This window comes from Coccinella septempunctata, chromosome 4 (genome assembly GCF_907165205.1).
Source record: "Coccinella septempunctata chromosome 4, icCocSept1.1, whole genome shotgun sequence".
Taxonomy (NCBI): domain Eukaryota; kingdom Metazoa; phylum Arthropoda; class Insecta; order Coleoptera; family Coccinellidae; genus Coccinella; species Coccinella septempunctata.
Window position 1 is genome coordinate 26,872,246 of NC_058192.1, and position 17,071 is coordinate 26,889,316.

General features: G+C 34.9%; 2 protein-coding genes across 3 annotated transcripts in view; one reads left to right on the top strand and one right to left on the bottom strand.

Moving 5' to 3' along the window:
* The first annotated feature begins 3,779 nt into the window (after nt 1–3,779).
* On the top strand, nt 3,780–7,266 carry LOC123310965 (co-chaperone protein daf-41). Its single transcript, XM_044894692.1, has 4 exons — nt 3,780–3,991; nt 4,237–4,323; nt 4,816–5,141; nt 7,065–7,266. Exons 1-4 carry the CDS (start codon nt 3,978–3,980, stop codon nt 7,151–7,153), a joined length of 516 nt encoding a protein of 171 aa, XP_044750627.1. The 5' UTR covers nt 3,780–3,977; the 3' UTR covers nt 7,154–7,266.
* A 95-nt stretch (nt 7,267–7,361) lies between these two features.
* LOC123310964 (glycine--tRNA ligase) overlaps nt 7,362–17,071 on the bottom strand; it is a 35,688-nt gene continuing 25,978 nt past the window's right edge. For both annotated transcript variants that reach the window (XM_044894690.1, XM_044894691.1), the window contains 5 exons: nt 14,471–14,724; nt 14,294–14,418; nt 10,502–10,663; nt 10,256–10,443; nt 7,362–7,522 (listed from right to left, as the gene is read on the bottom strand). In XM_044894690.1, the coding sequence (XP_044750625.1) occupies nt 7,415–7,522; nt 10,256–10,443; nt 10,502–10,663; nt 14,294–14,418; nt 14,471–14,724 (837 nt within the window). In that variant the 3' untranslated portion in view covers nt 7,362–7,414. The remainder of the gene's footprint in view (nt 7,523–10,255; nt 10,444–10,501; nt 10,664–14,293; nt 14,419–14,470; nt 14,725–17,071) is intronic.

Consider the following 17,071-nt stretch of genomic DNA (forward strand, 5'->3'; position numbering starts at 1 on the left):
GCATTTTCTTTCAGAGTTGCTCCAAATTATCGAAATGTGGGCCTCGTAAACTGAGAAAAGAAACATTTTACTGGCAGATTGAGATCACTTATCGATATCTGCCAATTAGGTTCTAGTTCTGAAGGAGCCTGCATAAAAACCTACGAATAGTTGTAGCTTTTCAAATATATATATATATATATATATATATATATTTGAAAAAGAGTGTTACAAACTTTTACTTTCTGTAAAACAATGAAGCGGGAGTAAAGAAATGGCAACAAGAGACAGATCCTAAAAACCTGTTCCTCGTTCCAGATCTCAGTGTAAGCAGAGGAAAAATGTCAACGGGGTACCATACATATCTTCGTATGATACATGAAAAAAACACTGATAAAAAACTCTCTGTTTGCCCGTACAAGTATAATAATGATGTATTTGTGTAAAGAATAAACTAAAATTATTATATTGAAGGACATCTTCTTCATATGACAAAATCCAAAAACTTCCTCCCATTCTTTCTACTATGATGGTTGACGAAGAATAATCTGAAAACAAAAAAGAAAGAAAAAAACGAGAGGGGTATTGAATTTTATATTTCTCATTAAATAATTTTGAAATTTGTAATCCATCTCAAAAAAGAATCGGTCAATTGATAATAATAGGTATATACTTGCTTAAATTTTGGAAATTTCTCATTAAAGAGCAATAGGTATTTGTGGGATATTAAACAGAATCCTAAGTATTATTTTTACTGAGATTTAAGTTTTAATCGAAATTCGAAAAGAATGAAGATAACCTGAGTCCAACAATTTGCGTTGGTCTTGATGCCAAAGAGTGATGGTGGTCCGTTTTCTCGGACAGCCCGTCGACCGTCGCGTTCAGGCCGTCAACCGCTGCGTTTCGACGATTTTATCTAACCAATGTCTATGAGGCCGTTAGCTGGAGGGTGCCTGGACGTTAAACTGGCAGGTCGTGACTCAGCCGTCCATATCTGTCGAGGTAAGATTAGAGCGGAGTCGCGCAGTTGAGCGACTACTGCTACGGTTAAATATAAGGAAACTAGCTGACCCGGCAAACGTTGTTTTGCCATATAAATAATTTCCTTTTGTATGTTGTATTATGTATGTATCATAAAAAATTGAAATTAAAAATTTTGTCTAAAAAAAAAAAAAAAATTTAGGGGTGGACCCCTACCATTTAGGGGGATGAAAAATATTATAGATGTTGGCCGATTCTCATAGATACCGGATAAGCACAAAAAATTTCATCAAAATCGGTCAAGCCGTTTCGGAGAAGTATGGCAACGAAAACTGTGACACGAGAATTTTATATATTAGAAATAAAAAAATTAGTGAAAAATTCTCATCTTCCTCTTTGTATCCACCGAGCATGAAAAAACTCTTAGGTCCTCTACTAGTCCCAAATTCGTCGATAAAAACAGGAAATTTTTGGGTGTCTTACATTCACACCCTCTGAACAGCAAGAAGAGATTGAAGAAAAATACTATGTGGCATACAGTGGATTTGCTTTGCTTCTCGGGGTGAAAATCCAACATCACCAAAAGTAATGTCGAAGTTATAACTAGTCAAACTTTTTTTTCAGCTGTCCTACTTCCCATTTCATCTGCTGCTTATAAACATAAACATAAATTTATTCATCTCAATTACATAACAGATGATGTCAAGGTATGAAAGTCCAGTACTCCAGTATACACATTATTACCTTATACTGAATATATAGACAGTCAAGTAGCAAGTAGCACCAAAAAGGAACAAAGAGGAACTTGTTCCTCCTTTGTATCATAATCTTCTGTCTTGTCAAAACTGTGAACTCTTATCTCTTGTCGTTCCGAAGCGAAGATATTTATCATATTTAATCAATTTTGGTCGCCACCCTTTTTAGTCAATCACACACCGTACAATCATAATTATGATTATATTGATTATTATCATTATATTTTGGCAATTTGGATTGTGATTATTTGCTCAATTTAGATACTATATGAATTGATGAAGGAATGTGAATAATTGATAATGGCGTTTATTTTCATTTGATAAAAATTATTTGACTTTATTATTGTAATATCGGTTTGTTTCCATATCTAGACTTATTACCTCGATATGGTTGTTTCCATTTGCAGATTTCTTTTCCATAATAAATAAATGAATTTTCTCGTTGTGCTCCAACTGAATATCTTTCAGGAATCAATGAATTTTACTTTTGATTAAATTAACTTTCAGTGTGATTTAATATGTGCAGGATACGACAGCCATTCCTAGATATAGGATCTATTAGGATGAACCAACTGAAATTAAATAAATGCATTGAAAGAGGAGAATTGAATTCATTAGTCGACCCATAAATCATTAATCATTTGCCATATGCCTCTTTTAAAAGTCCCGCTAGGAATAAGCCATAGAGAAAAAAGCTCCCGCCCATAGACATAATAAAAGATGTATTTAAGACATAGACCTAATGAATCAATTTCAAGCGAATAACCTAGTCATCATTGGTAATTACCAACAATAAGCATTCAAGCGCTTCTGGTCATTGTTGGTTATAATCTAATAATAATGTTCTGTGGTTATAATATCGTGACGTCATGAACTAGCCCTTAACGTCATCATCTGGACCGCAGATAACCGGAGATAACCATACTCAAGAGCTGGGTTAAACTTCTGGTTATTGAAGTGAGGTTCAAGCTACATTCACAATCAATTCACGGGCCGAAGTGCACTTCGGCACGGAAGCTTAGCAGATGGCGTTCTCCGTTACCATTCACAATGAAATTCAAGACCACAGATTACAGAGTAGAAGTTCAAGACCAAATTTCTTGCAAGTCGCAAACTATCACTTCGTCAAGGAATTTCGTGCCGGCTATAGATGATGCTGATGCTTATGTTTTGATCAGTTACATTTTTGATTCATTTGAGTATATGGTTCCAAGATTATTGCGAATGGTAAATTTCGTGCCGAAGTGCACTTCGGCCCGCGAATTGATTGTGAATGCAGCTTAAAAGTTGTGAAGGGCCATAACCAAGGGCAAAACCAACAATAACCGCGGTTATTACCAAAGATATTAATAATAACATGCAAAAAACACAATACTCGACCAAAACAGCATGCGAACCAATGGAGTGAAAACAAAGAGTAACAAAAAAAGTAACAACAAAGAGTTGTTGTGTGTTGTGTGCGTAGGTAGATGTCCTCTATCTACGGTTGTGTGTTGATGAAAAGCTTGTGTGCACCACGGCAACGAACGCTTAGCCTACTCTGTGTGCTTAGCTGATTTTGACAAATCGTTAGAGTTCAATGTTCACCATAGAACCAAAGATAGAACATAGAACATGATACATAACCAAGAATCTTCCTGCCATGGATGATTCTACTTATTTTAGGAAAGAAGGAAGAAAAGTTGGAATGAAGCAGCATATTTTCCTTTATTATTATGCTTAAATTGCTCACCTCTTCTTTTGTATAAACAGTAGTATCGATCTATAATTTTTTTTTCCCGAAGTGATAAAATCTTTTCTATATCATTATTGTAATAATGATAATATGATGCTCTTTTTTTTGTCTCGCGATCGTTTTTATTTTCAGGTTAAATTTTGGAATAAACATATCAAGTTGAAATTTACTGCATTTGTCTGAATTTCATATGAAAAGGGCTTCATAAATTGAGTATCTATGTGGTTCCAAAATTGTTAGGACGGAAGACTAGATTTTTTTCGTAAACTATTTTCAAAAAAATTGAATTCAGCTTTTTTATATGTCATTGATTTGACAATTTCATTTCAAAAATAAAAAATAAAGCTTCTTTTTGAAAGTCCCAATTTTGTAGAGCTTGCGCATTTACCGCTGAAGTTTATTATTCCACTTCCTCTCTGTTTTTCGTGAAGGCAACTTCACGTCGGTGATTGTATCCACAATTCGGCATTTTGTGGTTAGTTAGTGCAACTAGTTTTACGGTAAATAGTACAGTAACTTAAACAAAAATGACCGAACAAAGGTGAGTGTAAACTATCCTTACACAATTTACGTCTTTATAGGTTCCCAACATAATTTCCTTGTCGAAAACATCCATTTATATTTGTGATTCATGATGCGGCCATGTTGTATTAAGTTTTATCGATTCTAGAAATTTCCTTTTAATTTCATGAGCTAAATAGGATTTCTTCCTTCCATCCCTTTGAATCAAAATTAATTTGAATAAAAATAATGCTTAACATTCCTCTCATGCCTTTCAAATTTCAGTTTACCACCACCAGTAATGTGGGCGCAAAGAACGGCCGTAGTATTTTTAACAATCAATTTAGAAGATGTAAAAGACCCTGAAATAAAGTGAGTATATATTTTATATTTGTATTTTGAATAGTAGGCTTTAATCCAAAAAAATTGTTGCTTAGAGGTTATATTATTACTCCAAGATCGATTGCTTGATATATCCTTATCAAGAATTGTCCTGAAATTGCTAGTTGTTATAAGTTACGTGAAAAGTGATGTCGGTAGAGTAATTATATTTTCTATGTAAATTTTTAAATAAATCAGTTAACTGTTTTTTATCGCCAACATTTTGGTATTAACATTATAGCTTTGTTCGTAGAGGGGTTTGCAACGGTTGTGAACTGTACAGAGCAAGCGCAATTCCATTTTAGGGTAGCGAAAATCCATTTGCGCTTACTCTGTACAGTTCACAACCGTTGTGAACCACTCTACGAACAAGCCTATTAATTATATCATTTTGTTATTTGCTTGCCAAATATTTCATTCAGATGCTCAAAATATTGACGAAGGTTGTACGAGGATTGCATAAATGTGATTTTTCAATTTCAGATTTGAAAAGGACTCGGTATATTTCAAAGGTACTGGTGGTGTAGAGAAAAAGACTTATGAAGTTACAATCCCTTTATACAAAGAAATTGACCCAGAAAAAAGTAAAAGTTTTCAAAGAGGTAGATGTATTGAAATACTCCTTGTGAAAGCTAATGGTGATGAACCATATTGGCCATCACTAACCAAAGACAAAAAGAAATTCCATTGGTTGAAATGTGATTTCAACAAATGGCATGATGAGGACGATTCAGGTGATGAAGGCTTAGGTGGTATGGGTGGCGGAGGCGATTTTGATGAAATAATGAAACAAATGGGAGGTTTAGGTGGTAAGGATCTATCATAATCAAAATTTATTAAGAACAAGTAATATTCGTTTTCATGTGCAGGCAAAAATAGAAATACAGAGTATATTGAATGTAATATATTATATAATATACACAAAGTGTAGCACTGGGAGTCTTAGATCTAATAATATATGGACTGGCCTTTAGTGACATCCCTTCATTCCGAAGAGGGAGATGGACATTATGTTCGAAGAAGTGTAAACATTGATCTTTTTCAACATAGCCTATTAGCTACCACAGCTTTGATGCTTCTTGAATGTATGAATTGAAGTTCGAAATGCAAAAGCCATGTGAGGGCCAGTCCATCTATTAGGTCTATGCCAGGAGTACCTATTATTAAATCACATTAGGTTCTGAATAACAGAAGGTTCAAAAGATACTGGCAGTTTTTTTAAATATAAACAGTACCGCTTGTTGTTTTGAAACAAAAAATAGTTCCAAAAGTTACCATGCTAATGTCCTGTTGAACCATCAGTAACTGTATGGTTATACCCTCCTTGATTGAAGTCAATAACATGTTATTCCTTGTAGAATATCAAATCTAATCCATTGCCCTGAATTCTAGAAATTCAGGTGTAGATTTTTAACTCACAATTAGATACTTTTAAAAATGGAGGATACAAATATTTTCATAGCTTTTACTGATATGGGTCTTAATTTTTTTCTTAACTATAAATTGAAATGTTCAAAATTCACATTCATTTGCCACATTAACGCTTGTTACCCTGCTATGGAGTTGGGTTACAAATTTTTGAAAACCACTTCATAACACCCCCCCCCCCCCCTATTATCAGTTTTGCGAAAATTTAAATGCACATGGAACAATGATACAAAAATATAATATAATATTCTTGGAATATCCTGAGATCGAGGTGACATGAGAGCAAATTAGGATTGTAGCAGTTTTTTTTTTAACCAAACATCACTGCTACATGTGACCATAGTTTGAATATTTTGTGTCTATTATCAACAGTTTTCACAATGAAAACTGAAAAATATTAAGTTTTTGGTCTGCATATATCTATTACATTTATATTGATATTATATCGAGGGTTTCATGCAGAAGGGTTTATCTTAACATTTTGTGGATGCGCCCTTCTGCCAAGGAACCCTTGATATGTTTCATGCTACAAAAAAGTTAAGCCAAATCGTTGCCAGAAAAGGACTCGCACACATGCATGAATAAAAAAACCAAAAATGACTGATAAGATACTGGTTAAAAACCAGCTAAATTATGTATTTAATTTCTCCAATATTTGTGAAATGACAAGCCCCAGTCATCATAAGAAAAACTAAACTTGTATTAGTTTTTCATGTTCAGGACCTCTCTTTACAGAGACGCCAACTGGTGATCACAAAAACATTGAAAAATATTTTCGACAATGGTCATAGTTTCATGTAGGTACAGGCAAACATAGATAAAAAGTGATACATACTTAATTTGCACTTACACAACCTTTATTTCAGAATATCTGAACAATGCTTTAGGTCTAGAGAACTTTCAACATTCCTCATATTTTTTTGGTCTTGATAGAAATGTGGGTATAATATATACCTACTGTTTGCTTCTGGAAAAATCAACTTATTCCTTTTTTTTTTAATCAAATTTGAGTAGGACAGAATCTAATGTTAACCTGAAAAAAAAACATTAAAAAATCTTCGCATAATCAATCTAATAAAACATATTTGAGGGTGTGCATTGGCTCCTTGGAAGGGAACTTTTGATTCTAGCACTCTTCAACTGGAATTGAAATTTTTTTCCTTATGTTATTGAATTGTCATGAAAGTCCACAGCAGTTTTTCATATTGGTATGAATCATAAATAATACTCTATTCCACATGATTTTGCTCAGTTGGTTCTCGGCTCTGGATTTAATTACCTGATTTAATTGATATCTCTTTCAGGTGCTGGTGGCAAAAAACCTTCCTTTGATGATTTAGATGATGGTGAAGAAGCAGATTCAGATGATGAGCCAATTCCCGATCTTGAATAAATGTTAGATCAATAAAATCAACCTAACGATACAAACTTAAGTTTTGTATTTTACATTATTACTAAGCCAATTTTCCACCTGTTTATGTTACAAATAAAACGTCTTTAGTGGTAGCAATTTTATTTGAACATCTTCAATTTTTCTGAAGTTTGAGTGAAAATTAGAATTTGAAGTTTTGCTACAGTATGTATTTACAAAAAATAGAGTATCAATCAATTATATGTTTTATTTCGTTCACTGTATCAACATATGTGTATCGTATTAAGCTGAGATTTCATTCATAAGCGATAGCGAATATTTTTTAATAACATTTTCAAATTCATCATTATTTGACAGTAACTTCTGGACGACGCTTGCAATATCATCAATCTGAAATAGAAAAAATTAAAGAAATATAAATATTCAATATTTGGGACATATGACTGTGAATCGTCAGTAACTCCAAATAGATCTTTTCAAATTTAATGAAAAGTTATAAAACATATTTTCGTTAATAATCAAAGCTCAAAAGTATAAGAATTTGTACATTTCTGCTTCGTAAACTCCCTGCTAGATGAGTAGGATCCTTTTTCTGCCTCTGATCGATAGGGTATGGTCCATATATAAACTGGGGATATTTTCCTCGAGCTTAGCACACCTAACCATAGCATCCCATAGTTAACTACTATTTCTTCGCCGAGTAGTCAAAGTAGTACAAAGTTTACCACACCAAGTATCCATTACCTGAGCTGTAGTCTGATGTTAATTGGTGTGGTAAAATTTGACGTCATTTATAACTACTCGGCAAAGAAAAAGTAGTTAACTATGGTATGCTATGGTTAGGTGTGATAAGCTCGAGGAAAAATCTCTTTTGATTTCTTTGGTCAGTTCGGTGCAATATCTGTCAGAGTAACCTTACTGACGACTCTGGGCAACCAAATGTGTATACGAATTCTAAAGGCAATAAATATGGACATATATTCAATTCATTTAGAAAGCTCACACTGGTGCCAAAAAAACTGAATTCAAATTGGAAACATTTTTTTAATGTGCAGGCTGTCCCAAATGAAAGGTTAAAGTTAAAAAAAATATTCAATGGTATTAGGGATACAACGATAACCAAAAGTATCGATTCCAGTTAGTAGCGATACTTAGTATATGCATAATTGAATGCTTTTTTTGCAAACAGCAATACACTAGTTGACTTTTTTCAATTAAGCTTTGTATCGAAATGAAATAAGATATTTCGCGAAAGACTCCACGACTCTAGTGCGTGCGGCACTCGCCAAGACCGTCATTTGGACGGCATTATTGTTAAGTATTATGTGATAAAGAACACATCATCACTTAAGCTTTCCTAAAAACAAAAATTTCTGATATTTCGTATTTTTTTACCAACTTTTTCAAATTGAGGATCATAGACATGGACTGAGCAATACCAGCATGAAATAAGCTATTTTATAGAAAGAACGAAGTGATCGCCGGGCCAATACCTGTCTCTTTTCTGTTAACATAGAGGTGAGTGTGGACCAATCAAAAATCTAGAAAAAGACAAATACCAGGCCCGATGCACACAACACACCAGTGTTGACCATAAAGTAAGTCAATGGGTCTGTTCTGTGGTGTTGACTTGCTTGACTTACTTTATGGCCCGATGTTCAGTTTCTCTCTGTCACTTTTTTTGACCGTATTTCATGCACAGATAGAAAGGGAAGGCACGGCACAGTGCATGTATGTCTCTATGGCTGCTTTCCAGTCATGTGCGCGAAACCCCGGGGCTTGACGCACTGGAGCTTCACGCTCTTGCTTTGACAGGAACTCCTAATATTAACTTTAACTGTCAAATTAACCTCGCCTCGCGTACTGGAACGGTCAAAATTCGGAGCGGTACGCTCCCGGGGCGCACCGGGTGAGTCTCAGCTAATGACAGGAAAGTCCCTTATGTCTATGGACATGGAGAGAACTAGTTGTTTCACAATGTATGCTATAGCAGTACCTACATCAAAAGTCTCACGAGATCATCATGATTTTTTGGCAAAATCTTGAATCGACCTTAGGGTAGCGTTCGGAATCATCGCTCGTTGTGCGTCCGACGTCTGAAACGGTTGTTTTATTGGTTGTCGGATCGTTAAGTCCCGTTAAAGTGCGCGTTGGGCAACGTTCGACGTTGATTCCGAACACAACCTAGAATTCTAAGATTATGTGCAAATAAAAGGAAACAGTTCTTTTTGCCGTAGATAAAAATCACGAATATTAGAGGGTTATGCTGTTAATCATCAAAGATGGCGTCTAGTGAAAATATAAATGGAGTATTTCCTTTGGGGCCCGCAACTCTGACGCTTTGGAAACTGATATTGAACGCGTTATTATTGGGGTAGGTCCCAAAATGCACAAAAAAGTGGTTGAAAATTAGACATTCAGAATGACCATCTTGAATAATGACTGTCATTTTGTTAGGCAATAAAAAAATGTTGGAGTTTCTGTCTTAACCGCCCTAGCCAAGTGTTTGGAAACAATTCCCCGGGAGGAGTTGGAACTGCATGTGTATGGACAAAGAGTAGATACTTTTTGGTATGGGCTTCTGCATGACTGGTGGAAAAGATTGATTTCAAGTACGTGAATTAAGGATGCCAGGTGACCTCTGCTCTAATCCGCTTTCTGAGGGAATGCAGGGCTTTGCTTCTGATAACTGTAATGCCCACGAATACCAACGTGGTCTACTCCAGATAGATCAAAATTGACTTCACTAGCCCCGATGTGCCTTAAGTAATTTTCAAAGACTTTATATAAAATGAAATGACGCATATAAATGTTGTAAAGCATACAATTATGCTATTTTGCATTGGATAGGACCCAGTGCATACACCCAAAGACCAATTTTTCAACAAAGTGTTTCACCACACAAAGCTACCCCCAGTGGACAACTCCCATAGCGCAGCGCCAGTGGACAACTCCTATAGCGCAGCGCCAGCCGCCTGTTTTGTAAGCGCGCGAAAACACTTTCATTGACACCCGAATGGGAAGCTCTAAGAATTCTGAAATATTTTCCCTTGGATTGTTTTTCGCTTGAATATGATATACATGTATTGTTTTTCATTACCAAAATCACAAGAACATTCTTACCGGAATCCTGATTTGGGTAGTGGAATCTCTTTCTCTCAAAATAACAGTGTGTGGTACTTTGGCAGTATCAGAATCAACGAGTATGCTGTAGGGTATTGCAATTTGATCTGTTTTGAGAAACAATTTTTCCAAAGAGATATCTCTGTGCTCTACTTTGTGAGAAATATCCAGTTTACTCAAAGAAGATGCTGCAAAATTGTGTTATTAGTAATTATATTATATAAAATATGTATTATTGGAACTTACTTATAGATTCAATGTACTCATGTGATTCAGATTCTTTACGAGTGGATAAAATGCTACATTTAATTGGCACAATACTTGTAGGAAGTGACAAGTAGTGGTTTTGCTCTTTATCATGTACTTTAAAATTTTGTTCCAATATGGAATACATCAATCTTTCAACACCTACAAAATATCATTAAAACTTTGATTAACAACAGATTTCTTTATGCAGAGTGTCTCAATGAAAATGAGCCATATTATATTTCTCATAGTATAATAGAGGATGCCAATCGTCAACGGAGCCCTTCGATCCCTTTCGATTTTATTTTGGAAAAACGAAGTTCAAGAACAAAATCCACTCAAACTACTGCGAAGAGAAAATGTTATACTTAAAAGGTGTGAATTCAGTTTTTCCATTAACTCAGTGGCAGCTCGTGATCTAGTTCACTAGGGAGCTACTTTTAGAATAATAATAAAAATATGAAATTTTAAAACCAGTTTTCCGCAAAATTTGATGCAATTTATAACTCTTTTTAAAACATACCTGTTATTATCTACTTGCTCGTTGTGCTTAATAATATAATATTATTCCGATAAGCTGAATCTAATTGAGCAGCGATATTAGTCGTAACCAGAAAAGCTAATTCTGTCGAACAATTTACATGCTTGGCAGATAGCTCATGCTTCTTAATTTTTTCATTAAGGTGCTTCAAATCTCTAAATCCTGCCCTTGCCCATACGTTATCACTTGTTATACACTTGTCTTGAGAATCGTCTTGCGTAAGAAGTTTTTGGAGTTTTATCTGCCTGGGTTAAATTTAAATCGGTCTACCCAGCAGTTTAATACGGCTTTTTTCCGCCAGCGAAAGCCTCGCGAATCAGTTTTCGAAATATTTGGAACACTATTGTCCGCCATGATTTCAAAACGTGAACAAATACGAACACACGCTAGGTTGTCTATACGCTAGCAGGCAGCGGCTAGACTGAAGCGGATAGGGGCGACTTTTATCGTAGCCCTTTTACTTTTTAAAACGACCGACACGAAGAGTTGCGGCTGGAGCCGAATGACTGTCCGAATGCAAGAATTCGGGGCTATACGATTCATCGCCCATGCTGGGACGAACTGCTAGATTATGATTGAAATAAACAAAACTGCAGGAGTCGCATGAAAGTTTTACATTAATAAATTATATAAATAACCGTGGAATGTAATATTTTCATTGAAAATCGTATGGGGAGGTAAATAGCATAAAAGGTTTGATTTCTTGTATGGGGGGCTGTAGCCCTATAGCCCTCAAAGACCAGCCGCCACTGCATTAACTCGAAGTAATTGTATATCCTTGCCATAGAAGAACGTTTGTACCTTTAAATTTTTATTAACTACAACAGAATATACATATAATAACCAGTCATGAAGAACACTCTTGTTTGAACAATGAAGCTTTTTGATCGCCCATAATAATTGTGTTTCACTATTCCGGCAAATTACAATAATTCAAAACTTTAATAAACGTTTCGAAATTAGCATAATGACATTTTTGGTATTTTTCAAAATCGGCCTTTCTCTTATCGCTTTTGCAATATTCCCTAGGTCAGTTCTTTCTAATTTTCATTCCCACTCTGCCTCAATTTAATATCTTTCGATAAATAATGAGGGCAATTAGGAAACTGCATTGGAACAGCATCTAATTTAAGCCTTGGGATTTTTATCGAAAATCGTTAAAATCTGACCTTACTATATTTTCTTCTGAAAAATGCAACTCACAGACTCTGCTATGTACAGATGGGGTAAAATATTTCCTAAAAATAGCTTATATCCGTTTGCCCTTTTGGGATCTGTAGGAAAACGAAATTCATGCACTCCATTTTTGTAGTTTCCCCTACAACCCGGAACACAACAGGAGTACGGCATTATGAATTATATCATAATACAAACAATAATGTAGACTTTTCATTATTTATTAACTGAATTATTCGCAAAAGCTTTGAACTTTCACAGTAAAGCGATCTATTCAACAGCTGAGCTAACTAGTTGAGATTTCATTCAGACACAGCAAACTGAGATGTCTACGAACGTCAGGCCATTTTTTGGGGGTTTCTTGCATAGACCAGAACACCTGGCGGCGGCGATCTTCGATGTAAGTAAAATTACAATATCTCCACTTTAAACGACTGTTGACTACCTCTGTTCGGTTAATCTGTGGACTGACTATTTTATTCTCAAATAATATATGATAAGTAAGTACTAAATGCATTTTTAACCATTACAAAACACTTGCACCATCATAATTATGGCGGCAGCTTATGCGGAGTGCTGACGAACAGCGTTTAACTTTTATTAAAGAAAGTAGCGGTCTGACCACTCTCTTCAGTTTTTTTCGTACTATAAACTTATTCTTTGACAATTTTCAATTAGTACGAAACACTCGTAGAGCATGTTTTAATTTTTACCCACAAAAAGCGCATCGCCGCCAGTTGTTCCACTACTTGACTTTGCAAATGGGTGCTGATTCATGTACACTCTCAATAATATATCATATTTAATTGCCATTGACGTCATTGACGACTCTTTCTGGGTGGTGTTTTTTATTGCAAACTAAACCAGTCTACCTGAATTTTTATACAAAACATATCTGTTTCACAAAAAAAAATGGCAAGGATGATTCTGGTTGAAAATTCTTGGAGCAGCCCACGTGAATAATTACCACTTCAAGATTTGTCGCCAAGATGTTCAATTATCAAATCAATATTAACGAGGATTCAAAATAAAACTTAGCGGAAGCGAATGAGAAAACAAAGTTTTTCTTGTTGACAGAAGTCAGAAATCATAAGGTGAAAATTTGCATGGAAATCTCAGATGTTTAATAAATGTGTTTAGGAGGGTCTACAACGTTTTAGTGGCCAATTCAAAAAGCGAAAAGATATATCTTATGACAGAAACCACTAATTTATATGAGGTTCACATTTTTTTTAATTAAATTCAATCAGTTCGTGATCTCCGAAAGCCAAAAATATTTTTATTCGTCAAACGGAATAAAAAATAGGAAAATTCATTCATGTTATTCACATTCCGAGGTGAAATGATTTTTTCAATGAATTTTCACATAAAACAATTTCTCGAAAAGTCTCGCCATTGGCTACAATGCGAAACCTGCTGAAATTGAAAAAAGACGTTCGTAAAGTGCTGCCATCTTTTCAACGGAAGTGTATAATATAGTACTATTCGCAACTTCTACTGCTCGTTCAAGTTTTCTGGCAACACTCCACATTCTGGTAATCTTTCCCCCTCCGGCATATACGGACGGCGAGCAAGTCCGTGATATAAACTCCTCCTAACACCAGAGACCTAACAAAATATAATTTAAATTTCCGAATCCGCTTTTTCTGATGTAGGTCTGTTCATATGATTTTTCAGAAGAGAAAATGCCAAAGCACTGACCGAGAAACTCTAGTCGGAATGGTCAACAAAGCCTCAGTTCAACAGGGTGGAGGCACCTCACTTAGAAGAAGAATGAGATATGGCTCGACCACTGCTCCCTATTAAAATCTTGGGGGTGTAGCGCCCTCTGGTAGAGATTGCAATTTTAAGACTTTCGTGCACCGCAAATTGTCTCCTCATACGAACATAAATATTCTTATTGGTTAATTAGAACGTATAACATGAAATTTCGATAATCCATTATTACAATATGAGAAATATCGTGGTTGGCCCCTATTCATTAAGACGCCCTATATATCAATTAGAATATAAATTTCATAGTGGAATTTACCATGGGGAAATTTTTGAAAAAAAATCTGAATATAGTTACTAACCAAAGGAAAGACTAATAACACTAGGAATGAATTCCTCGACATGTTTAATTTGTTGATACTTCTTCACTTCAACCATGTCCTTTTCCAAAGTGAATTTTTTGCCATCTATATCTAGAATGTATTTTCTGAAAGAATTTTTTTTTATTTTGAGAAGAGAAAAGTATTACAATATATTACCCCTCATCATTCATTTTCTTGTCAAGATCTTCAATTTCTTCAAGCTGCATCTTTTCAAAGGCTTTTGGAATAAATGCTGCATCCTTCTTGAATGTTTTTCCTATTTTACCTTTGTTTGGAACAGCTTCCGTTACACTAACTTCTTTTGGAGAGGTCAATCTCCTTTCTGCACTCAATTTTACACTCGTAGCTTTACTGTGCTGGGTAAGATCATAATTGGATCTATCTGTGCAGGCTACACATTCAATCCAACCCTGGAAGTGGAATAATAATTATTTCGGGATGGACAATTACATGTCACCTATTTCAATAGGACCGTGAAAGCATGGGTAGGTTCTATCAAATAATACAGGGCGAGTCTTTTACTGCTCATACAAATATTTTATCAGTAGACCCTTGAAGACAGAAGAAACACTCATTTCATTTACCATTTTTTTCGAATCGGCCCGGTTTAAAAGATACAGGCTGTTGGAAAACCATAAAAAATGATATTTTTAGTTCTATCTCACAGACGGTTCATCCAATGAAATTGATTTTGGAATAAAGTTTTTCATTTATTTGATGAATCTTTTTCGAACACAAGATATCTCCTAGTTTCCTCATTATGACCATTACGTACCATAAAAATACCAAACATTCAAGAAACCCAACTATTGAAACTAAGTTGGACGCTATCTAATGAATATTTGAACGTTTTTAAAAATAAAATTATTTTTCATATTTTCCCGCCGTTTTCGAGTAATTTTATGTTCAAAAATTAGAAGTATCTGTGAGATTTGAAAAATTGGATACTTTGGCTGAATACAACCCTGTTTAAAAAATCCACAGATGTGTAGGTCACAGATCTAGCTAGATAATTTTGTTTTCACACAGGTGGCACAGCTCATTATGAAAACTCAAAATGGCTATTTCTTTTTATCAGGACCGAATCGAAAAAAATTGTATAGGAAAAAAGTGTTCCTTTTCACTCAAGAAGGTACTGTTGAAATATTTGTACGAGTCGAAGACTCACCCTGTATATTCCCAGGGGCAAAACAATTAACGCTGTTTCGTTTTCGTCAATAGCTTTTCAATTACGAACAAGATTCAACAACAAACAAATATTCTTCGTAACTAGGGACAAATGGGTTATCATTTTGTCCGTAATTTTCGAGTAGAAAATGTCCTCAACTTGGAATAATCTTCATTATACTGGTTCCTCAATGAGATGTTCAAGACTATCTATAATAATATAAAGGAATAATACCGTGAACAGTGCAAAAGAATGAGGGCTACCGCGTGTGAATTCGCCGCTAGATGTGCTAGTGTAGCGTGAGGTCCACATCATAGACTAGACTATATGATTAATATTAGGTTGGTCTCCATATATCTATAATACTTTTATTGATATTACGTGTTTTACGCTATAAAAGAAGTGAAGTAAATTATTGTCAGAAAGGGACTCATGCGCGAACTAAAAATACAAAAATGACGGACAAGATATTAATTAGTAACCAAATATTTCTATATTCAATTTCTCCAATATTATGATCCGTGAAATGACAATCCCCGTCATCGTAGATAAACAAATCTTAGTTTGTCCATGTTCAGGACCTCACTCTACAAAGATGCCAACTGGTGAGCAGAAAAAATTGTGCATGGTGAAGGTGATATTGTTGCTAACTTAAGTGTATATTGGGGTTTGTCAGTATGGCCTGTTCAATGATAAAAATCGAGATCAAATGTTGAAATAAGTATATCAAGGCGTATATTGGACAACCTCAATTCATGGCGGTTTATTGTCATCATTGAGTATTAAACCCCTCAATACTCAAAGCTATCATGTTAGATTACCTTGACAACGATACTTGTTTCGCTATCACAATTGCCTCTTCAGGTGGGTGAAGGTATACTCTTACCTTACAACATAAATGTAATCCGTTTTTAGTTCAATTTTCGGCCACATCAATTTAATAAGAATTATAAGTTACTTATACTTATATTCATTTTTTTACATTGGTGTCTGACAGGGGATAAAACTCATCAAAATGAACTAAATTAAAAGAAGTCGCCAAAGGTTGAACATCGACAGCGATTAATTCTCATTCCCGGTCAAAAATAGGAACATTCATATTCCAAACTGAACGAAACCATAAGCTGGATCCGAACCGTCTCTATACGTCTGTGTTTGAACCGATTTATGGTGGCATTCTGTTTTCCATCCGTAAGTTACGAATCTGTAGCGTACGATCGCAGTAAATGTCCGATTCACAGATACGTAAATAATGCAATTCTAGAAATGTTCCTGTAACTATCTTATTTACAGTGTTACTTTTGAACTACTTATCGTAAATAGTTACGGATTTCTGTGAGCTACAGTACACTAAAAAACGTCCAGAATTGCATAAAAGCAGAATACCAGCCTTACGGAAGTTTTCAATAAACCTATCTATCCATTGTTTCAGTTACTGAAGATAAAAAAAACCATCTGATTTCGTTATCTATCTTATATTTTAGAATGGTTTCCAATCGTCAGTAAATTAAACGATGGATAGATAGGTTTATTGAAAACGGCTATAAATCTTTGCTGGTACTCGGCGGAATTCTTGCGAATCTTGTTAA